The 23,712-nt window shown below is 50.6% G+C and overlaps 1 protein-coding gene across 1 annotated transcript; it reads left to right on the top strand.

Moving 5' to 3' along the window:
• Positions 1–1,334: 1,334 nt before the first annotated feature.
• LOC306957772 (maestro heat-like repeat-containing protein family member 2B) lies at positions 1,335–19,000 on the top strand (the record flags this gene model as incomplete). The annotated part of the gene is given in 33 exon segments (XM_079549085.1): positions 1,335–1,449; positions 8,706–8,752; positions 8,754–8,844; positions 9,146–9,267; positions 9,419–9,541; positions 9,681–9,846; positions 10,004–10,102; positions 10,269–10,420; positions 10,786–10,929; positions 11,405–11,497; positions 11,623–11,692; positions 11,808–11,921; positions 12,007–12,080; positions 12,397–12,516; positions 12,665–12,772; positions 12,958–13,117; positions 13,244–13,284; positions 13,519–13,660; positions 13,785–13,837; positions 14,175–14,282; positions 14,547–14,666; positions 14,790–14,912; positions 15,048–15,203; positions 15,423–15,545; positions 15,855–15,934; positions 16,349–16,484; positions 16,601–16,693; positions 17,078–17,173; positions 17,341–17,464; positions 17,665–17,774; positions 18,220–18,372; positions 18,629–18,847; positions 18,920–19,000. Coding segments are annotated over 33 exon segments (3,756 nt in total).
• Positions 19,001–23,712: the final 4,712 nt, after the last annotated feature.

The raw sequence follows: 23,712 nt of genomic DNA, 5'->3' as shown, positions 1-23,712 counted from the left end.
ATCACAGAGTCACCAAATGTCAGGGATTGGAAGAAACCTCAAAAGCTCATCTAATCAAATCCCCCTGCTGGGAACACCTAGGTTAGGTCACACAGGAATGCGTCCAGGCAGGTTTTGAATGTCTCCAGAGAGGGAGACCCCACCACCTCTCTGGCAGCCCGTTCCAGTATTCTGTGACCCTCACCATGAAGAAGTTTTTTTTCCAGCATTAATGTGGAACCTCTTCTGTTCCAGCTTGTACCCATTGCCCTTATCCTGTCACTGGATGTCACTGAGAAAAGCCTGGCTCCATCCTCCTGACAGACATCCTTTACATATTTAGAAGCGTTCAGTAGGTCACCTCTCAGTCTCCTCCAAGCCAAAGCTCCCTCAGACTTTCCTCGTAAGGGAAATGCTCTGGTCCCTTCCTCATCTTTGTGGCTCTGTGCTGGACTCTCTCAAGCAGTTCCCTGTCCTTCCTGAACAGAGGGGCCCAGAACTGGACACAATACTCCACATGCGGTCTCACCAGGGCACAGTAGAGAAGCAGGAGAACCTCTTTTGACCTACTAACCATGCCCCTTCTAGTAGGTCCCAGGGTGCCATTGGCCTTCTTGGCCACAAGGGCACAGCGCTGGCTCACGGTCACCCTGCTGTCCACCAGGACCCACGGGTCCCTTTCCCCTACGCTGCTCTCCAACAGGTCAGTCCCCAACCTATACTGGTACCTGGCATTGCTCTTGCCTAGACACAAGTCTCTAGCTAGCCCTTGTTGCATTTCATTCCATTTTCCTCTCACCCAACTCTCCAGCCTGTCAAGGTGTCAGTGGGTAGCAGCACAGCCTCCCCCTGTGTCAGCCACTGCTCCCAGTTTTGTGTCGTCAGCAAGCTTCTATCAATGCACTCGCAGGGTGACTGGTGTGAAATTTAGGCTTAGACCTTGGCAGCATGTCAAGGGAGCAGGCACTGCTCATGTGCTCAATGTCCATCGTTAGGCCCTGCAGAGTCCAGGATGCAGCAAGTCGTTCTTTCTCCCCTTCTTTTAGATGCCACTGATTGTCTACATCCTGCTGCGTGTCATCCATGAAGCAGAGCACGTTCATGCCCTTCCTGTGCCAGGCGGTGGTCATTCTCATCTGCTGTCACAAAGAGGCCACAACTGACAACTTCTCCCGGCTGCTGGGGCGCACAGACAGCGATCAGCACTCCTGCCTTTGCTGTTGGTGCAGCCCCAGTTGTAGCTTGCCTCTGTCAGAGGGATCCTGCGAGGAAGCAGTTTTTCTTTTTTCCTCTCAAGCTGTGTTTGAGGCAAAAATTACTCAGTCACAACTTGTGACTCTTCTTTTCCTGGCGAGATGTGGAGGAGAATTAGAGAGTTTTGTCTACAACGGTGGAGCCGACAGAAGAGCGAAGAGAAAAGAAGGCCAGGTCCACCTCTTCACAGACCTCATTTAAGAGCTTGCACTGGAGGTTAGGGTATCTCACTGGCAATTCCTGTGCACCTGAAGCCTTCCAAGAATGATCAGCTGTTTTTTTTCTTCTCCCTCCCACTCCCCCAGCCCTCCCAACCTTTGTGTCTGTGTCTACAGCTGTTGCATTCAGGCTTATCCTCACTTGCTGCAGTCTAGTACTTTGCTACCTTGCTGATATTGCTGTGCTTTCCATTGCTTTATAGTGTTACACGTGCATCTAGATTTTTTCAGTAAAGAAAAGTTCTGAGTAATATCTTCTAGAATGAACTTGGATAGTTTTTACAGCCTTCTTAAATTCTACTACTTAAATCACTGAAATTAGATGAAATCAGTTTCCTCCTGAGAATAGTTGGGTTCTCTGTGTTCTAGTCTAAGACTGCACTCCAAAGCAAGGAGAGAAGAAGATGCAGTCAAATCCTTTCTTTGAAGCAGTCTCTCTTTGATAGCACACATGCAGTTTGGTCAGCCTGATGAGCTGCACAAGTTTGTCTGTTCAATGATGTCAGACTCTAAGGACTTGGTCGTGAGTGGTGTTCCCCAGGGGTCGGTGCTGGGGCCTGTCCTCTTCAATATCTTTATAGATGACCTCGATGAGGGCATCGAGTGCACCCTCAGTAAATTCGCAGATGACACCAAATTGGCTGGAAGCGTGGATCTGCCTGGGGGTAGCGAGGCCCTACAGAGGGATCTGGACAGGCTGGAGAGCTGGGCTGAAACCAATGGGATGAGGTTCAACAAGGCCAAATGCCGGGTCCTGCACTTCGGCTACAACAACCCCAGGCGACGCTTCAGGCTTGGGGCGGTGTGGCTGGAGGACTGCGTAGAGGAAACGGACCTGGGGGTATTGATTGATGCTCGGCTGAACATGAGCCGACAGTGTGCCCAGGTGGCCAAGAAGGCCAATGGCATCCAGGCTTGCATCAGGAATGGTGTTGCAAGCAGGAGCAGAGAGGTGATTGTTCCCCTATATTCAGCACTAGTGAGGCCGCACCTCGAGTACTGTGTCCAGTTTTGGGCCCCTCACTGCAAGAAAGGTATTGAGGCCCTGGAACGTGTTCAAAGAAGGGCAACAAAGCTGGTGAGGGGTCTGGAACACAGGCCATATGAGGAGAGGCTGAAGGAGCTGGGAATGTTCAGCCTGGAGAAGAGGAGGCTCAGGGGAGACCTCATTGCTCTCTATAACTTCCTGAAGGGAGGTTGTAGTGAGCTGCGGGTCGGCCTCTTCTCTCGTGTCATCAGTGATAGGACCAGAGGGAATGGCTTCAAGCTACGGCAGGGGAGATTCAGGCTGGACATTAGGAAGTATTACTTTTCAGAAAGGGTGGTCAGGCACTGGAATGGACTGCCCAGGGAGGTGGTGGAGTCACCGAGCCTGGGGGTGTTCAAGGAAAGGCTGGATGTTGCGTTGAGGGACATGGTTTAGTGGGAGCTATTGGGAATAGGTGAACGGTTGGACTGGATGATCTCTTAGGTCTTTTCCAACCTTGGTGATTCTATGATTCTATGATTCTATATTGCAATAATCCCAAAATGCGAAAAGGGCTACTCGGATTTCTGGCAGATCCCTTGATTTTTGTTAAACTCTGAATGCTGAAAGTATATTGAGAAAGCTTCAGTGAGCATCCCATTCTCCAGAGATTCAAACATCCCAACAGTCTTTTACAAACAGATGCGAGAGCACTCTCATCAGATGTTAAGTCAACTGGAAGCCGCACCAGTGTTTCAGCTCACGTTGAGGCCCAGAGTAATAAGTTCTCACAAGGGTTATTAGCTTTGCCTCATGACAGCAGCTTTGCACGGCTTCTGGCTTGGAGACGACTGGTATCTGGTCTCTCTGAGCCACCTGTGCCTGAGGAATCTGCGTACAGGTGCCTGTGGGAAGCACTCCAAGAAGCACCGACTGTCTGGTACACATGGGTGGCTGCCGTGATAGGGCTTATGATGGAGTAGTGAAGTTGCTTTCAGCACAGAGATTTTTTTTGGCAGCTTAGAGGGAACTGGTTGCAATTGTAAATGTGCACCGTGGAAATGGAACTGTATTAACTCATTATATCTTGTTACTACCCCGCACAGTTATGCACACGGCACAGAAACTGGATTATCAAGAAGGGCAAAAACCTGTCATGGGACAGTTATGTCCTGTTAAATCCAACAAACTAAATAACTTGCAGTGGCTTTCAGAGTGTGTACTATTTATTAGCAGTCATACAGTCTCCCTCAGCTGTTTTTCAGACTTGACCTGAACTGCAGAGTTTTGCCAGCAGAGTTATTTCAGTTGCAAGTGTGAAAATAATCGTACTCCCTTGCTGATAGAGCAGTGCTGCAGAAGAGAGCTTTTGTTGGCTCGACTAATGTTGCAGGGGAAAAAAACACATAACCTAGTTGACAGCAAACTCCTCTTCAGTGAGTGCACACTGCAGCCTCACGAAAATGCAGTGCCAGAGTAGCTGCTTTCCAACTGTGAAGTCAACAGAGGCTCTGAAGGCAAGATGAGCTCTCAAAGATAAACAGTCTTTAAAAACAGCCATAACAGCCCCAACATAAGAGGAAGAGAAAGTAGATTTCACTTACTGTGCATCACAGAGAGAGTTAAACACTGTGAAATGCTGGACACACAATGGCTTGATTCCTCAGTGCTGGTAGACGTAGACTTCTGTGTTAAGTTGGCTGTCTAATTCCTTCAGACAGTCCCAGGGTATTTCTCATATTCATTGAAGACATCAGAACTAAATCTTCAAGCGTCTGAAAAAAAACAAGGCCAAACAATGTTAAAGGCTGAATTTCAGGCTGTGAGCTACTAAGACAGCTGGTCTCCTGTGGACTGGTGGAGCTTGCAAATCAGAAGACAAAGCACACAGTGCTATGAGGTTGCATGACCTGAGGATCACACGTAGTATTTCTTCCTGACAAAACCTGTTCACATGCTTACTGCCACATCCTGCCTAAGCCAGGCCTCAGCTTTGTAGTCAAAACAACGAGAGTAATAAAAGGCTAAGATAAGGAATAAACTAAGAACTGAAGTGCAGGTATAGATCTTGAGACCTGAGAGAGACCAGATACTGCATGAAATGCCCTGAGGTCTTCGCTGCTGGGAACAGTGGTTTCAAGTGGAAGTTGTTCAGCTATGAGAGTAATAGGCAGGATTTGAAAAGCAAAGAGGACCTGATATGAGCTAGGAATAATGATGACAGCATTTTGTGACTTGTATGTTTATGAAATGGTAACAGTGCACTTTTATTTTTTTACAGTTTTGTCTGTTACATTTGTAACAGTAACATACAGAAAATTAGAAACACTTAGTAGGGTGAGTAATGTGTTTTATCTATCTGGGTTGTGAAAGATGAGAGGGATAAATACAGAAGAGGTCCTGTTTTTGAACACTGGCCTTTCAGAACAGACCATCAAAGGACACTTACCAGCCTTGCTGTATGTCATCTTTCATCTGTCATATGTAGACAGCTCTGGAGAGAAAGACCTGGGGGTCCTGATGGAGGAAAAGCTCTGCTCTTGGGAGACTCCATCTGCAGCACTGTGTCCAGGTCTGGAGCCCCCAGTACAAGAAAGACAAGGAGCTGTTGGAGAGGGTCCAGAGCAGAGCCACAAAGATGATCAGGGGGCTGGAGCACCTCCCCTACAAAGACAGGCTGAGGAGCTGGGCCTGGAGAAGAGAAGGCTGCGGGTGACCTCATTGCAGCCTTCCAGTATGTACAATCAATGGATATCAAGATGTTATAATCACAATATAATCAAGAGAGTTAGGCAAAGTGGACAAACTCTTGCAGCTGCTTTGATGTTGTAGGGACTGGGAACACCTGAACCTTATCTATAACAGCACTGGGTAGCACTTTGGTCTTTCCTGACCAAACCACCCCCAGGAATTTTACGGACAGGCCTGGACCTTGCACCTTTTGGGGATTTATAGCTCATCCCCTCTGTTGTAAATAGGCGGTTAATGAGTCTGCCGCCTGTCCTACTGCCTCCAGTGAGTCAGATGTCTACAGGAGATCATCAATATAATGATATAGGTTAACATCATCAGGTTTTCTCCAATCAGCCAGGTCACGCGCCACTAGATTGTGACAGTACGTTGGTGAATGCACGTACCTGTGGCAGGACCTGAAAGCTCCACTGCCTGCCTCCCCACGTAAACGCAAACTGATCTTGCGATTCCTCAGCAATTGGGATACTGAAGAATGCATTTGCTAGATCTAGGACACAATGATAGGTTTTTATCTCCCTACTCAATGTGTCCATTAGGGAGGCAATATTGGGTACGGCCGCACGAATAGGCGGCGTGACCTTATTTAATTCTCTGTAATCTACTGTTATCCTCCATGTGCCATCCGACTTTCGCACTGGCCATATGGGGGAGTTATATGGGCTGTGTGCAGGTCTTATAATGCCCACTTTTTCTAATTCCTGCACCGTTCTCGATATTCCATCTTGCCCACTCGGGAGTCTATAGTGTCTAACGTTAGTAATCCGGCGCGGTTTCGGCAGGCAAACAGGCCCATGTTTCACATGGCCTCTTAATATTGCCTGCACCGCCCGGATACTGATACATCTCTGTCGAAGTCTGAACTCTCCCACAGTTGTTTGGAGAGCCAGACCCCATAGAATATCTATGCCCAGGATGTATTCTTGGACTGGGGCAATAGACACCTTGTACTCCCGGTGTGGGAGACGCCCAACCCCCAGTTTTAAACATGTTTGGGTGACAGGAATAGTCTGTCCCCCAAAACCACCAATCATCACTCTGTCGCCATCAAATTTCCCCGGATCTCCATAGATAACTGATGTTTCTGCTCCCGTGTCTACCAATGCCATAACTCTCTGAGTATTTTTTCGGGACCAATAAATTGTAAATTCTACATAGGGCCTCCGGTCCAGTCTGGAAGCCCTATGGGGACTAACATCCCTTGTCACGCCATGAATTGTGCTAGGGCCAATTCTTTTGCTTCTGACGGCTCAGGCATTGTGGCCCGAGACACCTGAGGTGGCTTTTCTTTCCTATTTGGAACAATAAAATCTTCCAGGTTCCATGTTGTTGTTGGAGCCCTCTCTATAGATCTTACCCTTGATTTCTTAGGGTAGCTCTGGAATTTTTGATTGTCCTTTAGTTGTCTCCAGAGCTGGAGAAGGACATGGTTGGGCTGGTGGTCGATCTTAGCAAATTGGACCCCAGCCCAAATTAAATCATTAAACATTTGTTTTCGGGATACCCTTATGGGTCCCAATGGAGGAGCTCGAGTAGCCGGCATTTTGGTTTTATTTACCGGCAGGACCTCTGCTTCTTCCAAAAACCGAATACTGCACCTAGTCCGCAGGCGTTCTGTTTCTCCCAAGTCGGCAACTAACTGGGCAGCCTGCTGGACTACGGCTTCTGACGCTACAAGGGGATTTAATATGGAGACTAGGGTGCCGTAGAGATGGGAGGGAGCTTGCTGTAAAATTAAATCTCTCATCCCTGCTGAAAATTTAACCATATCAGGGCCATCAAATGTGTCTTCATAAATAGCTTCTCTTACACCTAGTTCGCGGATATAATTTTGAAGATCCTCCATGGAGGACCACATGCCTGTATGTAAAGGTATGTCTGATTTATTCGGCCATACCATACGGCAGGCCACCATTAACCATTCTAGTATAGAATGGTTTTCATCATGGTACTGATGACCCACATGTAACCTCTGTCTGAGAGCAGGATGGACAGCCATGGTGGCCAACTTGGCTATTTCTGGGCCATTCACCAAGACACTTTCTGCCCCCGAATCCCACAGTCTTAATAACCAAGCTGGCACACTTTCTCTAGGCTTCTGCCGAAATCGCTGTACTAAATCCATCAATTCTGTTGCTGCGTACGGCCGGGCCATTACGTGTAAATGAGTCTGGGCAGGGGGCCATTGATCAGGCAGCACCCCTGCCGGTCTGTCCTGTAGTTTTTTTGTTTTCTGGGTTACAACAGGACAGACTTCTAGTGGATTGGTCAGAATTGGATATTCAAGGTCTGATTTGGATTTCTTGTTTTCCTGATCAACGAAGTCCTTTGATTCGAGTCCAACCACAACCTGACCATATTGCCTGAACTCGAACAACCCTCTGCTAAATGGTGTCCCTCAGCACCACATCCAAATGATTTGTGAACGCATCCAGGGATGCTGACTCAACCACCTCCCTGGGGAGCCTATTCCAGTGCTTAACACCATTTATGCAGAGCAATGTTTCCTGATATCCAACCCTGGCACAACTTGACGCCATTTCTCCTCGTCCTGTCACCTGTCAAAATGAAGATCGCATTTGATGCTATTGCCTGCTTTTTTCCTAACACTCCGTATATGGTTATGAAATCAGGTTCTATATTCCGCATAATCAATAGTCTCCACCAGCTTTCACTTTTGGACTTTTATAATAAGTCTCAATCAGGAGAAGTAAACACACATTCAAATGTTTCCATAGTTGCAGTTTTGTTGCACTGTGTCTTATTTAACAGCAGTAATGCAGTACCTAAGGACAAATTCCAGTTTGACTGGAGAAATGAATGTTTTGTACTGCTTTCTGAAGTGGTATATATAGAATCTCAATTAAACAGGCACTGTAATGATAAATTTCATTCCATGATTTCATATAGTATAGTTCCCATTACTGCTACGTGTTATTGCTTTCCTCTGAGTAATCATACCTATGCTGATTGTTAAATGCAAGATGGAAAACACGTCAATAGCTAGTGATTTGTTTGCAACTGAAGAGTGATCTAAAATCACGACATTTGTTCCTGAGTTGGATTCTTTCCCAATACGAGGTATTCCTGAGAGCATTTGTATTGAACGTTTAAGACAATATAAAACATACTGGAATTCATCTGAGAACTATCTTCATAAATTCATACCACAGCTGCAGTTGCCTCATGGTTTCCGTTTCAGTCACACAAATCACGACTTTTGGAAATCACTTCAAGGTTGTGACTGATATCAATTTAATATTCACATGTTTCAAGGAAAAAAAAGGTGTGTGTGTTATGGGGGACTTCTGAAGTTATTGTAATGTAAGACATGAAAAATATTTCCACTGTTCACCCTAGATTCACTTTGTGCCACACAATGAATATAAACAAACGGATCTGTTTATTCTAAGCTGCCTTCAGCCTTTACATGAACAGGTACCAGCACAGAAAACAGGCACCATCACAGGATCCCAGGACCCAGCCCAGGGCATGTCATGCTCTGTGAGGTGACGCTCCTTGCTGTGATGTCACAGTTGTGGCTTTCACCCCTGTGGCAGCGGTGGGAGCGGTGGCTCAGTCCGCTTGTGGGACGCGCAGGAAGTGAACCCAGAGAGAGCGTTGTGTCTGTCTGGAAGCATCCTGCTGTGATGGAGCGGCTGAGAGCCCTTCGAGGTGAGGTCCCTCCACCTCTCTGGACACCGTGGCGCTGCCCGAGCACGTGTGTGCCTCCAGTGTCTCTTTAGGACGTGCCAGCAGCACTGTCCTTGCTCTGCGGAGTGCAGCCGCCCACTGTGCTTTCCCCAGTACCCCAGCCAGGGGAAGGCTCTCTCCCCTCTCCCCACCAACCACGCATGTGCCAGCGCAGCCCACCCCGCGCTGTGGGGCTGGAGGAGCGTTCCTCCCAGAGCTGGCTGCATGCTCGGCCCTGGCTCCAAGCAACACCGGCGGCAGCTGCTCTGCTCTTTCCTTCCAGGTCTCTTTGCCTGTGTGGGCTGCATGCCCAGATGCACACGTCGCAGGGAGAGAGGCAGGGTGGAAAGCCCTGTCCCCACCTGTGCTGTGACTTTACTGCTGCAGCGCCTGCAAGACCAGGAGGTGAGCTGGGGACGTCCAACCATCGGTCCTTGCCCCGGTTCTTGTCCCGTGGGTGCCAGGCCCCGGCAGCACATCGGCATAGCGATGGGCGGCAGCGGGCGGCTCCCCGGGAACAAGGGCAAAGCCAAACGTGACCTATCCCTGTCCCCAGGGTGACCGAGAGCAGGCGTACTGCGAGCTGGAGCACGTCCTGGGGGAAGAGGACAGCCGCCCGCCGTGCGGAGTGGTGAACCGGCTGCTGGCTGAGGTGTCCCAGGACCTGACAGCAGCCCAGGTGAGGGGTCACTCCCGAAGGCAAAGGGAGCTGCCTGCCCATGCTGGTGTTCTGCTGGCAGACGGTGCTGGCTTGGCCCTTCCAAGGGAAGGCCTTGGGCAGCCTCCTGTGCCGTGTGTCACCAGTGACTCTTTTTCAGGGCGTGACGGACAGCGTGAGAATGGCTGCCAGCAATGTCCTGGTGGCTCTGGCCCGGACTCACTTCTCCATGGTGATGGCCGAGCTCCAGGGCCACCTGAAGGCCACACGGGACATGTGCAAGGAGTTTGTGCTCGTCACCCTGAGCAAACTCTTCAGCATCTACGGTAGAGTGCCCTCAGCCTCCTGACATCTGTAACAACTAGGGAGAAGGGTCTCTCCCCTTGCGCATGATCTGCATAGAGCTGGGGGGTGCAGGGCTCTGCAGCCTCTCCTCCCTCCCTGCTGAGGCTCTGACCGTGCCCTTCTCCTTCCTCTCTGCAGCTCCACAGTGCATCTCTTTTGTGTGGCTGACGCTGGCCGGCCTGTGCAGTGTGGTGGGCCGGGTGAGGAGCGGCCGGACCCTGCGCACTGCTTGTGCTGGTGAGTGCCGGCGTCAGGGCAGGGGGGCTGGGCACAGCCCTTGCACCTCACCCTGCTGCAGCCTCGCACAGGCTGCCTTTTCTCTTCTTTTGTGTTGTTGCGTTGTTGTTGTTGTTTTCTATAATTAATTACTCGTTTATTTGTTTGTTTGTTTGTTTGTTTTCAGTTGTGAAACAGTGGATGGATGGCGTCAAGATTCACTTGTCCTCTGGAAAGCACAGCCCCTGGCCTGCCACAGAGAAAGAACAAATGTATGAGAATCTTCATGAGCTCTTCTTCTTTGTGGTCAGCAACTGGCAGGACTGCAAGGAGGAAGAGGTGAGCACTGCTGCATTCCCAGCCGGGGATGGCAGCTGGGGCATCCATGTTGGCAGCTCTGTCTGTGCCCAGCAGGCTGAGAGCAGAGGGGTGTCGAGAGGGTGTGGGCTGGCTCTGCAAAGGGCCCCACACTGGCTCTGTGCTTGGGGCTGGATCTCCCTGCCAGGGAGCAGTCACAAGTCACAGCACTGTGGCAGGGAGAGCCGGGGATGAGGGTACGGGGAAAACCTGCCTGCCCAGGGAGAGCGAGCCCATGTCCTGCTGGGCACAGGGCTGTGGGGAAGGGGAATGGAAAAAGAAAGCCCTCTCTGTAGGAAGGGCAGACCTTCAGTCTTTGATGCTGGGCCTCTGCCATCCCTCTCCAGGACAGACAGGCCGTTCTCGGGGCTGTGACTGCCATGATGACTGTCCTCCTGCAAGAGGAGCTGCCCCGAGAGCACGTCTGGGAGCGGCTCCTCTGGCTCGTGCACCCGTGTCAGGAGATGCAAGACACCTGCAGGGTGGCCAAGGTAAGATGTTGCACAGGGCTTGCTGTGGACGTGGGGCCCGTGCAAGTGCCACAAGGGGCCAGGGGGCTGCAGGGAGGAGGTGGGCAGTCCTTGGAGAAAGAAGGAACAGGTGCTCAAGGGAAGTCTGAGGCTTGCTGAGCTCTTCAGTCAAGGAAGGAACAACGTGGACACGAGCCAGGAGGAAGCCAAGAGTCACTGGTGCCCATCTCCTGGGGATGGGAGGCTTCACCACCACCATGGGGGCTCTTGAATCTGATGGGCGAGAAGAGGGCTGTGGGTGGGAAATGCCTGCAAATGATGCCCAAGCCCCAAGGCTCAGCTAAGAGCAGAGAGCCTCTCTTGGTGCTGCTGGGGGGGACGGACAAACAAGAACGCTTGTGTGAGAGCTTCTCCCACTGGGAGACAGTTCCTCTGCTCTGCTCCCAAGTGGCCGGATGTGGCTTCAGCCCCTTCTTCCTCTGCTGGTCTCTTGCAGAGCCTTCATATGTTCCTGGAGGCCTCGCCGGGAGTTCAGTCTGTCATCCCTAAGGACAAGTTTCTGGCAGTCACCAGTGCCGTGTTCTATCAGGTAAGGGGAGCCTATCCTGGTGTGCAAAGCAGTTTCCCTCTTGGCTAAGCCTCAGGAGGACTGCAAAGCTCTGAGCCTCTGATGGCTGCTCAGCCTTAGCTCCTGCATGGACTTTGTTCCCACAGCTCTCTGATGACGCCAAGCAGCACAGCGAGGCTGACAGAGCAGAGCTGACCCGCTGCATCCTGCTGCAGGGTAAGGAGAGGAGCTCTGGCGATGCTTGCCGGTGCTCTGGCCAATACATCTCTCTCACACCTCACAAATGGGCACGAATTGCTCACTAACACAGCATGGCATTTCCTTCCTGCAGCCCGAATCTGCCCAGAGGAAACGGTCCTGTTTCTGCAGTCGCAGCTGGGCAATGAGTGGGAGGCTGGATGCGTGGCAGCCCTGGGTCTGCTCGGCGCTCTGGCTCGCTCTGATGGTCAGTACCACGGGTCAGGACTTCCAGGGATCCCTTTTGCCATCTGAGTTGTGCCTCCACGCATGCTTCTGTGCATCTCTTGCAGAGCCCGCAATGACAGAGAAGCTGCCGCAGATTACAGAGGCTGTGCAGCGTGTGTGCAGTGACCCCAGGACCCGGGTGAGTTGTTTGGGGAAAGGAAAGCGCTGTCAGGGGGGTGATGCTGCTGATAATACGGCAGGGCTGGGGTGACCAGGGATGTGCTGGGGCATCGACCACATGGTCACGATGGCTCCTGTCAGGAGAGCAGGCAGAGTGGAGCGAGCGGGTCCCTGTGCTGTGCATGGAAAGTGCACAGCCTGGTGCTAAGGCCTGGCCCTCACCTCTTCTCCTCTGCTTTTGTCATCTCTGCTCATGCCCAAATGCACCTGATGAGCAGGTGGCTTCCCTTGGCCTTCTGAGCAAGGAAATCACACCCCCAATTGACCCCTGGCAGGTGAGGAGGGCCGTGCTGCACTTCACTGAGGATCTGCTCAGCGCTAACGCCTGGAGCTGCTCAGCCTGGGATGTGGTGGGGCACATCTTCAGGGAGTTCAGCCGCACCACGGGAAGAAGGGTAAGGACAGTGGGCAGCATCTTCCTTTGGAAGACCTGTGCAGCTCATAGGCTGGCAAAAAAGCACCGTTACCGGGGCCACACCTGAGCCTCCCGAGAGCCTCCTGAGAACTGAGAGTAACCAGTGTTTCAACACCACTGTTGTGCAGGCAGCTGAAGACCTTTCCACCCAGGAAGCCCAGGAAGAGGAAGCTCTCCAAGAGCTGTGCATCAACATCCTGGGGTCACTGGATGTCTCTGCGAGAGGGATCTCCAAAGTAAGTCACACTCTGCCCTGCTGCCACTCCTTGCCTTTGCACCACGTGTTCCTCGTCCCCTTCCAACACCTCAGGTCTGTCCTCCAGCGTGCTCTGAAGGACACAAGACTCGGAAATTCAGAGTCCTCTCTATCTCTGAGCGGAGGCAGGAATGCTGACATGCTCAACTGCCTCGTTCCCTACAGCTCCTGTGGCCAAGGCTGCTGCTGTACGTGGTGCCAGCCCAGTACACCGGCATGCTGATCCCGGTCTCCCGCTGCGTCCAAGCCCTGGCCAAGAGAGGGGAGCTGACGGTGCGGGACATGGAAGATCTGGATCCCCACTTCCTCAGCTCCATGTTTCAAGGTAGGAGCAGAAGCTCCCCCGTGAGCTCTGCTGACCCATGTTAGCACCCAGAAGGGAGAGCAGAGGTGCGCGTGGCAGGGCACAGAGTGTCTTGGAGTCTTACTCAGCACTTCTTTCTCCTCGCAGGCCCACTGCTGACTCCCCAGACACTGCTGGCACGTCTGCTGGTAAGTAGATGCTCCTGAGGCCGGTGCCACAAGCCCCGAGGAGGAAGCAGCATGGCCGAGCGTGCCAGCACCTGCCTCACTCCTGGGGATGCCGTTCTCTTCCTAACTTGCAATGTCATGGGCAATGCTGCTGGCTGCTCCTTGCCCATTAGAGCAGAGCCAAGCTGCTTTCCTCCTGGGGAAGCCACTTCTCTTGCTGCACAAGTGATCCTGTTTCTCCTTGCTCTCACTCAGGTGGTGGCAGGGAGCCCTGTTGCAGGCAGCGAACTCCAAGCCGCTGCCTTGCTGCTCCTGCAAAACCTCCACAGCAAGATCCACAGAGCTGTGGGGGCCAAGTGGGCTGCTGAGATCCCCCTGCTGCTGCAGCGCCTTGAAGGTAAAATGCTGGTGGGGAGGGAGAGGTAGAGTGGGCGAGTGCCCAAGCCAAGCCCGGTTGGGTGCAGCTCTTCTTCTGAGGCTTGATTCCAAGCAGCGCTCTTTTGCTTCTTGTTGCTGTGCAGGGAAAGATGAGAGCTTCCCGAACTCTGCAGAGTGGGAGCACCGTCTGCTAAAGGTACAGCACTGTGGAGAGACATGGTGCACAGAAATGCTTGCCTGCCTGCCACAAGGAGCCCCGCTCCCATACGAGCCACCACGGGACAGGAACAGCCTCTCAAAAGCTGCTGTGGAGCAGCTGCTCGCCTTTGCAGCGCTGCCTCTTCCTCTTTGTCCCAAGCCCAAGGGGGGGTCTTAGGAGAGGAGCAGTAGGTGGCTTTAATGGAGGGAATGCTGGGGGGAGCTGGGAGAGGGGCTGTTCTTCCAGGCAGCTCTGCCCAGAAGGCTGCAGTGACTTGGGAACGCGGGAAGAGGCAAAGGGCAAGGGAACATTGGCTTCTCCTGTTCTCCAACAGTTCCTGAGGGCATCGCTGGACGTCGTGGAGGACGAGGCCTGGACCGAGGCCCTGAGCTGCGAGCTGAGCCGGCGGCTGAGCAGCTCTGCCAGCAGCTCTGCAGAAAAGGTGAGTTCCCCGCGGCTCTAATCAGCAGTGCCCAACTGGGGCTGGGGCTGAGGCTGGTGCTCTGCCCCCACGGGCTGCTCATGCTGCTTCCACGGCCTGTGCCCTCACGGGGCGGTTCCCTGCAAACTGCCTGGGGCTGGCTACAGCTCTGCTCCACAGCTGCTCTCAGCGACTCCCAGGGAGTGTGGGTCCTTCCCATCTAGCCCTCTCCCGTAAGGTCAGGCTGCTGCCACATCCCAGCTTCCTGCTTCCCTTCCCATGCAGACCTTCCTCTACAAGGCTGTGGGTGCCGTTCTGGGAGCTTGTAAGGAAGTCCTCCATGTCCAGGAGAAGCTGCTGCAGCACCTGGAGGAATGCAATGCAGAGGAGCCATCTGAGGCCCAGGTGAGCTCTCCTCTCCTCCAACTCTGTGAGCATCCGCGCTCTGTCCCTGGGGCAGAGGGCTTCTCAGAGGGCCGTGCCAGTAGGTTCAGGCCTGCGCCAACTGCCCCTCGTTCTTTTGTGCAGGGAATGATCTCTCTTGTCAGCCATGCTGCTGACAGCAACTTCCACACAGTCCTGGACACACTCACCGTGTTTGCGTCCAGGCTGTGCAAAGGCCGCAATGGGAGGATTTCCAGGCGCAAGAAGGTAAAGTGCTACGGGTTCCCATCTTGGCATTCTTCCGCCTTATTTTCACAGCAGCTCCTGCCCTGGGAGCCCAGGTGCACCGCAGGGCACTGGGGGCTGCTGAGCGAGTGTCTCAAGGCATTTCTGCTCACACAGACGGAGCTGGACAGCGCGAAAGCTCAGGCTACACGCAGCGCTCTCATCCTCGCCCATGGCAGCTTGGCACTGCGAGCCTCCAAGGAGCAGCTGCTCGCCCGCCTGGAGGGAGACATTGTGGGCAACATCCTGCTGCTGTACAGCTGCAGCTGCCAGGTGAGAGCTTGAAGTCTGCCAGGGTGTCAGAGCGCCGAGCTGCAGCCCCTCCACGTGGGGGGATGCTGAGATGGGCCTTCTCTTTCCAAAGGTCCCTTGGGGAACGGTTTGTGCCCAGATGAAGATCCAAGCCCTTCCCTTAGCGTTGCCCCATGTGTCCCCTTGACAGCCCCTGGCCCTTCCCGCAGTTCAAAGAATGTTCTTCTCTCTTGGCCTCAGGACTTGCAGAACAAGCTCGCGCTGGTGCAGAGCATCACTGATTTCAGCTCTGCTGTCCATGCCGTGGGTGGCTCCGCCTTCTTTAACCCCTCCTTGAAGAGCAAGCTGCTGGAGATCCTGATGGTGAGTGCCCAGAGACAGGGCTCTCTGCAGAGGAGTTCCGGGCTGTGCCACGAGGCTCCCATCCCTGGAGCCATGCAGGTCTCCCCCAGCCACACATCTCCAGCTGGTGGGGACCTTGGGTGCTGGCAGGCAGCAGCAGGCAGCGGGCTAGGTCCACCAGCTGTGGAGCTGCTGCATCCTGCAGTGCTTGCATGGGAAATGTGGGAACGATGGGGCTGGTGTGTGGCAGTTGTTTCTGTCTGTGGGCCAGGCAGAAGAGCTCTCTCTTGGCCCTTGCCCACTTTGACAATGTTTCTCTGGTACTTGCAGGACTTGCTAAAGAAGTATTACCTGGGCACCCCTGTCTCCCCAGTGCCCCTCAAGGTGGTTCTGGCCCTGGAGCAGTTGAGGTAAGGGTGGGAGCCTCTAGGCTTGCAAGGCAGATGGTGGTCCCCCTTTAGGGTAGCTTCCGAAGGCCTGGAGGGGGGAGGGTGTAAGGAGCTGCATCTACAGGAGAGACGGCTGGGCTGTTGTGGGCAGTGAAGCTGAGATTCTGGGCAGGGAGAAAGGCCTGGTACTGCTGTCCCCAGGCGAGGAAGAGAAGGGAGACCTGGGGCCTTCTTCCCTTCAGAGCGGGAGGTGGTTCACTGCTGCCAGGGAGGAGGCGGGCGCTGCTGGAACTGAAGACAGTGCTCAGCAGCACGGGCTGGGGGTGTTGGCTTTGCAGCTGTTGATTGGGAGAATCTCAGACATTTTCTGCACCAGTCTGGAGAGCAGTGGTAAAGGCCCTTTCTTCTTTCTCTTCCTTTTGTTCCTCTTGTCAGCAAGCTGAAGCCCTCTTTAGGAAGCAAGGATGCACGTGAAATGTTGGCTCTGTGCTGCAAGAACATTGTGTCACACCCTTCAGCAGAGATGATGCTGAAGATCACGAAGTCACGGCAAGCAGCACAGTACCTGCAGGTAACCTGCCGTAACTTTCCCGGCCACCTCTGCGTCACAGCCCTACCTCAGCACACACGGCCTATGCTCCGGCAGCAGCCGTGATGCCACACCTCAATCCCCTCTCCTGCTTTCAGCTTCTGCAGACATCGTTGAAAGCTCTGGGCCGGCTCATGGTGGTCCTGCTTGAGACAGAGACCACCCGGGGATTCTTCCAGAACATAGTCCAGGTGAGTACGTGTGGGGCAAGGGAGGAAGCATGGTGCCCGTTGATAGCAGGGACAGAGATCTGGGGACTGAGAGTATGATCGAAGGGGGAGAAATCTCCTGCTAACAGGCCAGCTCGCTGCGAGCTGAGAAATGGGCAGAGAAATGGGCTCTACAGGGGGAAAGGCAGGAGCCAGCCCCTGGTAGGGCACAGCCGAGGAAAAGCTCCTGGGTTAGGAGGCAGCAGTATCTGCAGAAAATGGGAGCAGCAGTGTCAGCGCACAGTGAGGCGGGGGTCCACGTGGAGCCACAGGGCAGGACCTGAGGGAAACTGTCGGGAAAAGAGGGACAGGGAGAGGGGTGGCAGGAAGGGAAAAATGTCCATGGTGAGACATGCTCTGCTTCAGGTCCTGCAGAGATCACTGACCTCAAACAACATGTGGGAGCGTAACAGGGCCCTGCAGACCTGCTCCCAGCTGCTGGCTGCTTGTGAAGGGCTTCCGGTGAGTAAAGAGCCCCACTGCATGCTCCCTGCTCCCTCCCCAGTGCCCCTGAGCTGGAAGGCGAGCTGCGCGCAGCTGTGCATGCTGGCATGGGGAAGGCACGGGCAGGAGAAGCTAGGGAGAGCTGGGGCTGCCTACAGCTTTGTTCCTGCCTCTCATCCCTGCAGACAGGAGATGCCTGTGAGTCCTTTGGCTCCTTGGTGGGATTGCTGGCTCCGCTGACGTGTGACCCCATGCCCACATCCCGCCAGTTGGCCGCCACCTGCCTGAGCTCCCTTCTGCGAATCCAAGGTGAGTAGAGCGGGATGCACCAGCCCTGTGCTCTCCTCCGCAGCACTACCAGAGCCCCACGGGCTGGGCCCTGCTTACAGGAGGGAGAGGCACTGTGCACAGCTCTCTTCTTGTCCCCACCCTGTCCTCAGTCTCTCCCCCATGGAAAGCAGTTCCGTTTCCAGAAGCATGACTTCCCTTTTCCCCCGTGCTCTTTCCAGCCAAGGCGGCCAACAGAGTCATCGAGACAGGAGACACTGGGAGCCTGTGTGAGGGGCTGAATGACTGCAGCACCGCTGCTCAGCTGCAGACCTCATCCAAACTGGCAAGGGTAAGTGGACCCAAAAAGGGGTGGTGGCATCTCAGTGCATAGGCTTCTGCACGACCCTAGGCTGTCCCCAGCCTTTCATACCATTTCCAAAATCAGCTGTCACCCTGAGACCTCTTTTCTCAGCAAGTAGCAGGAGGCTCTGAGCTATGTCTGCCCTTCAGGCCCCCCGTGCAAGGAGCTGATTCCATGGTGTGTCTGTGTGTGTGTGTGACTGTGGCTGCTGGGAGGTAGGCTTTGCATGGAAGCAAACAGCATGGGTGGAGCAGCTGAGAGAAGGCTCAACCGCCTTCCGTATAAATAGCAGGGTAGGAGAGCAGGAGCGTTGTGATTGCCCCTGAATGAGCGGCAAGCTGCTGAGCTAAGAACGCCCTCAAGACTGCTTTCTGTTTTGAAGAGCTGCCGCAGAACAGTGATGCGATCTCTCCTGCTTCTCTTTTCTCTGCAGATGGTGTGCAGCAACTTCCCCCTGGAACGCACCGTTGACTTCCTGATGGCCATCAAGGAGACCTTGCGGAAAGGCAGGGGAATGCGCGTGCGTGCAGCTGGGAAGTGGATGATCACCTTTCTGCAGATGTACGGGAAGGACATCTGTCGGGACGTAAGAGACTTTCTTCCAGCTCTCTTGGACTTTCGCTGGCTGTTGCACTACGCCTTGTGCCGTTTGCCTCTTGTGCTAAAGAAGCACAGCCTGAGTGCAGAGCCAGGGCTTGGACAGGGTGGCTGGCGTGCAATTTAGGCTTAGGCCTTGGCAGCATGTCAAGGGAGCAGGCACTGCTCATGTGCTGAATGTCTGTGGTTACTCACTGCAGAGTCCAGGATGCAGCAAGTCATTCTTTCTGCCCTTCTTCTTTCAGGTGCTACCAATCCTCCACATCCTGCGCAGCTGCACATCATCCGCGCAGCAGAGCACGTTCATGCCCTTCCTGTGCCAGGCGGTGGTCATCCTCATCCGCTGCCACAAAGAGGTCATGATTGACAACTTCTCCCGGCTGCTTGGGCCCACAGACAGGTATCAGCACTCCTGCCTTTGCTGTTGGTGCAGCCCCAGTTGTAGCTTGCCTCTGTCAGAGGAAGTAAGGAGGAATGCTTCCCGGGAGGAAACACACAAATTTCCTAGTCACAACTTGTGACTCTCCTTTTTCTAGCAAGATGTGGAGGAGAATAAGAGAGTTTTGTCTACAACGGTGGAGCCGATAGAAGAGCAAATGGAAAAGGCAGAGAAGTGAAAAAGAGAAAAGAGAAAAGAGAAAAGAGAAAAAAGAGAAAAGAGAGAAGAGAAAAGAGAAAAAAGGGAAGATCATCTTAAAATTTGTATTATTTATTAAAAATACATAAATAAACAAACAAACAAATTAATAAATAAACAGTACTTTTTTTTTTAACCAAGTCTTCATTTTAATAGCTGCTGTCTCTTCTCCATACCAGTTACAGAATCACAGAGTCACCAAATGTCAGGGATTGGAAGAAACTTCAAAAGCTCATCTAATCTAATCCCCCTGCTGGGAACACCTAGGTTTGGTCACACAGGAATGCGTCCAGGCAGGTTTTGAATGTCTCCAGAGAGGGAGACCCCACCACCTCTCTGGCAGCCCGTTCCAGTATTCTGTGACCCTCACCATTGAAGAAGTTTTTTTTCCAGCATTAATGTGGAACCTCTTCTGTTCCAGCTTGTACCCATTGCCCTTATCCTGTCACTGGATGTCACTGAGAAAAGCCTGGCTCCATCCTCCTGACAGACATCCTTTACATATTTAGAAGCGTTCAGTAGGTCACCTCTCAGTCTCCTCCAAGCCAAAGCTCCCTCAGACTTTCCTCGTAAGGGAAATGCTCTGGTCCCTTCCTCATCTTTGTGGCTCTGTGCTGGACTCTCTCAAGCAGTTCCCTGTCCTTCCTGAACAGAGGGGCCCAGAACTGGACACAATACTCCACATGCGGTCTCACCAGGGCACAGTAGAGAAGCAGGAGAACCTCTTTTGACCTACTAACCATGCCCCTTCTAGTAGGTCCCAGGGTGCCATTGGCCTTCTTGGCCACAAGGGCACAGCGCTGGCTCACGGTCACCCTGCTGTCCACCAGGACCCACGGGTCCCTTTCCCCTACGCTGCTCTCCAACAGGTCAGTCCCCAACCTATACTGGTACCTGGCATTGCTCTTGCCTAGACACAAGTCTCTAGCTTGCCCTTGTTGCATTTCATTCCATACAAAATAACTAGAAGATAAATTAATGGAGGAACAGAATTGCAGCATTTCTTATTTTCTATAGTTTGTTGTTTTTCTGCTTGTTGAAGCCTGTTGTTCACTTCTCAATTAGTAGGTGTGAGGTATTGCTTTTGGGCCTTGCATACATTCCCAACTAAATTTATTCTATGAGTCTACAATAACACCTGTTTTCAGTGTTGCCACCTCCTTCTGTGTGGTAAAAACAAGCAGCAATAAATAAACCATTTTAAAAATGTGAACAGATATTTTCCTGCACTATTTTCCGTGCTCTCAGAACTGGATTTCACTCATTCTCTCTTACCGCGAACGTACAGTATTTAACACTGTGCCTTGCAGTCTGTACACAGGGAGGCCGTGAAATGAACACGGCAGTTTGTGGGGAACGTCAACTGTGTGTTGAGAGCCCCATCCAGTGGCTGAGTTGTGGTTCAGCACAGAAACGTGCTAAGGCAAAAAGCATCCGATCATTTTCAACTCGATGTACAGGAGCAGCTGCATGGCATAGCGGGAAGCTAAGGGTCACCGCTCAAATCCCAGATCAGAACCCACTTAAAGGTGCTAAGTAATTGATCATGAAAGACTTGGTCCTACTCTTGTTTACTTAGAAGAGGATCTGTGTGTTCAGCTCGACTTACATTGTAACATATCTATATATAAATTGAGAAATGTATAGACTTACAATGACTGAGCATGATGAAGATAGCTTTCACTCCATGAAAAAAAACTGTATTTGTTACAAGTCCTAAGTACTGATCTGCACAGACTGTTATTAACTGGGTTTCCACACAAATCTACTCCAGGCCCTACTACTAGAAGAACAGTATCTGAAATATTTAAGCAACCTAACATAAAGCTGAATCCTGAACTTTATCTAATTGCCTAGAAAATTGTCTTTTTGATAATTTAGACAGTGGGAAATCCAATTAATAATGAGTAGCCTGCCTCTTCTTTAACAATCCTCATTTCTACAGAGCTCATTGGATGAAATCTTGATGCCTCTTGTTTCAGCAAATCACCTGCGGTAAATTAAAATCATATAAGCATTGCTACCATCACTGCTGCACTGGCAGCAAATTTGCTGTGTCCTCCCCGCTCACAGTCCTCTTTGGCTCCCTTTGCTGTGGTAATCATGCACAGAGTCACTACTTCTATCTCTCATTTCAGTGGGAACAGAACATTTCAATCTCAAACACGGCTTTGAAAATTTCAACCTAACACTTTATAATAATTCCAAATCTAGTAAGCATTGCAAGTTGACAAATGATGAGAAACACTTTCCCCTGATTCCAGCAATCAGGTTCCTTGGAGACCTCTTCAAGACTTCTTTCCTCTCCAGAGTTGTGTGCCAGAAGGTATAACTGTTTAACCTAAACAGTTCCTAAATTGGACCTTTTATAAGTAAAATGAAAAAAGACTATAAAGAAGAATATTCATTGAAGGTAATTTATTTGCATACTGTCAGACTAAATACAGCATCTGACAGTGGGCTTTGCAGTTAAGTGGAGAGCATATCTCAGTGTATTCTTCCCACTGTTGTACAATCATAGAAAAGAGAGCAGAGATAGAAATATTCAGCTGAAGCAGGGGTATGTGGGGAAGGTGGAAATGTGCTACTGATTAAAACAGTGCTGTTAGAGCATCCACTCAACAACAACAAAAAAAAACACTAATTCCCTGTCAGGTGTGTTTGTTCAAAGGGCTGAACAAACAGCAAACTGCATTCTCAAGATGTCTATGGCACTGTGCTCAGCTTTTTTGTGTGTGTCTAGAGGACTCTGAGCTTGATAGCAAGGACCTGAGATGTGAGTTGGTTCCGTGTTTGAAACTGATTTTAGCACTCATAGCATTCATAACTCTTCAGAAGAATTAATACTTAGCAGAAGCCTGACTAAAAAAACCATACAAGTAAATTTCACCTGAATTACAGTTTCACTGATGGAAAGCAAATTTGAAGGCTGTAGCTTGTAAAACAACTATATATCCAGTATAAAAATGCTCCTCATTACACTTTTGTTGAAAATCTGGTTTTTGAATAGAAGTGAAAAATATTAAGTCAAACAAGACAAAGAGGGAGGGAAGCTCTAATCTAGTTTTGTCTTACTTATTTCTAACTACTGTAGTGAAAGTTCTGCAATTTCACACTATTCTAGCACCTCATTCCTAAGTAAGTGTGCTGGTACACATGCACTGTGCCATGCACCCAACACAAACTTGGATCCCAGAAACCTCAATGAAAAAGCCCCATTTAGTTGTAAGACATGCTTCAGACACTTTTATGAAGCAAGGGAGTAAAGCTTCTACTTAGTGAGTAGTCATCAGGAAGCAAAGGACAAAATGGAGGAACCTTTCAGAAGAATGAAAATACCATTCTGAATGTAACAAAGGGAAGAAGGGCAAAGATCAAATTGCTTGTTTATACCACAGAAGAAATATCATGTAAACTTGATTAGCAACTCTTTGTAGCCTCTTCTAAAAATGACCCTAAACAAATTGACAGTCAAAAAAAAACTGTTATACTAAACTCAGTGTTCTTAGTAGGGGCCTCCAGTTACAGCAGTTACAGTGCTAACACTATTCAAATCTAGTTACCCAGTAAGCCATACACCATCATCTGTTTGTTTCTCTTGACTCCTATGAGGATGGACAGCAATTAACTCCGAGTGCTTGTATTAGGGTCTAAGTTTGATTCATCCTCTGTAAGGATCACTGCTCTGCCAGTGGTGGCTGAGGCAGCTAAGTACTGTAAGCATTTGTAGCAAAGTGCTGTGAAGTACCCTGTGACAAGACTGCAATTATGTCTTCCCACAGTGACTTGACTTGTCCATTATGGACATTACAGCTTTTTCAAAAATTGCACTATATTTTTAAAAATATACACACTAAGATAGGTCTGGCAGAAGAGTTATGCTAAAGTGAACACTACAAAATCCTTCATCTCACCTTGCATGGATATAAGTAGTATTTATTAGGGTACAAATTCAGCAGCTTCTTCACAGGAAAGCGAATTGGATAATAGCTCAGCTCCGCATTGCTTTTTAAGCCAACACATACAGGCTCTGACAGTTATTTCCAAGAGCCAACTAAAAGTTCAGAATAGTATTTCAGTAGAAAATGTCAACAAAATCTAAATAGTAGCTGAGGACAGAAGGTTATTCTTAGAAAATTGCCACAAAAGCTAATTACTAAACCTGCATAGGGAACTCTAATTTCCTATAGCTGTTGCTCTAGTAGAGAGCTTAAATTATCCAAAAACATTTGCTTTAATTATTCTGTTCTTAGGAAACTACGATTTGATTTTTTTTAATTTTTGATTTGAAGATGAAAGGATATATCCCCAGAGCAACTTTTCCAGCAAAAACTTTTATTTTTTAACAATCTCTGCTTCTTGTAACATAGCCTCTAATACCATTCAAATCTATTAGAATCTTATGTGGGAAGCTTAACTATGTAAGAGACTCTTTTCATCGCATGGTCAGGGATGTATGAAGTTAACACATTCAAAATGCAACAGATGTGTTGTGAATGTATTGAAATATCACTGGTAGACTTCATGTTGAGGGTATCTGCAGCTTTTTTGCATTCCTTCTAGAAGATTCAGATCCTTCTACAATATTTTTAAGAGTGTCTTATATACTTAGCTAGAGGTATTCTCATTTTACCATGGAAAAACATTGTGTATGTAACACTTGTCCTTGATAGAGAAGGAATGACAAACATA

This window comes from Tetrao urogallus (genome assembly GCF_951394365.1).
Source record: "Tetrao urogallus genome assembly, chromosome: 1".
Classification (NCBI taxonomy): domain Eukaryota; kingdom Metazoa; phylum Chordata; class Aves; order Galliformes; family Phasianidae; genus Tetrao; species Tetrao urogallus.
The sequence above is the reverse complement of the archived record's forward strand: the minus strand, read 5'-3'. Positions and strand labels throughout refer to the sequence as shown.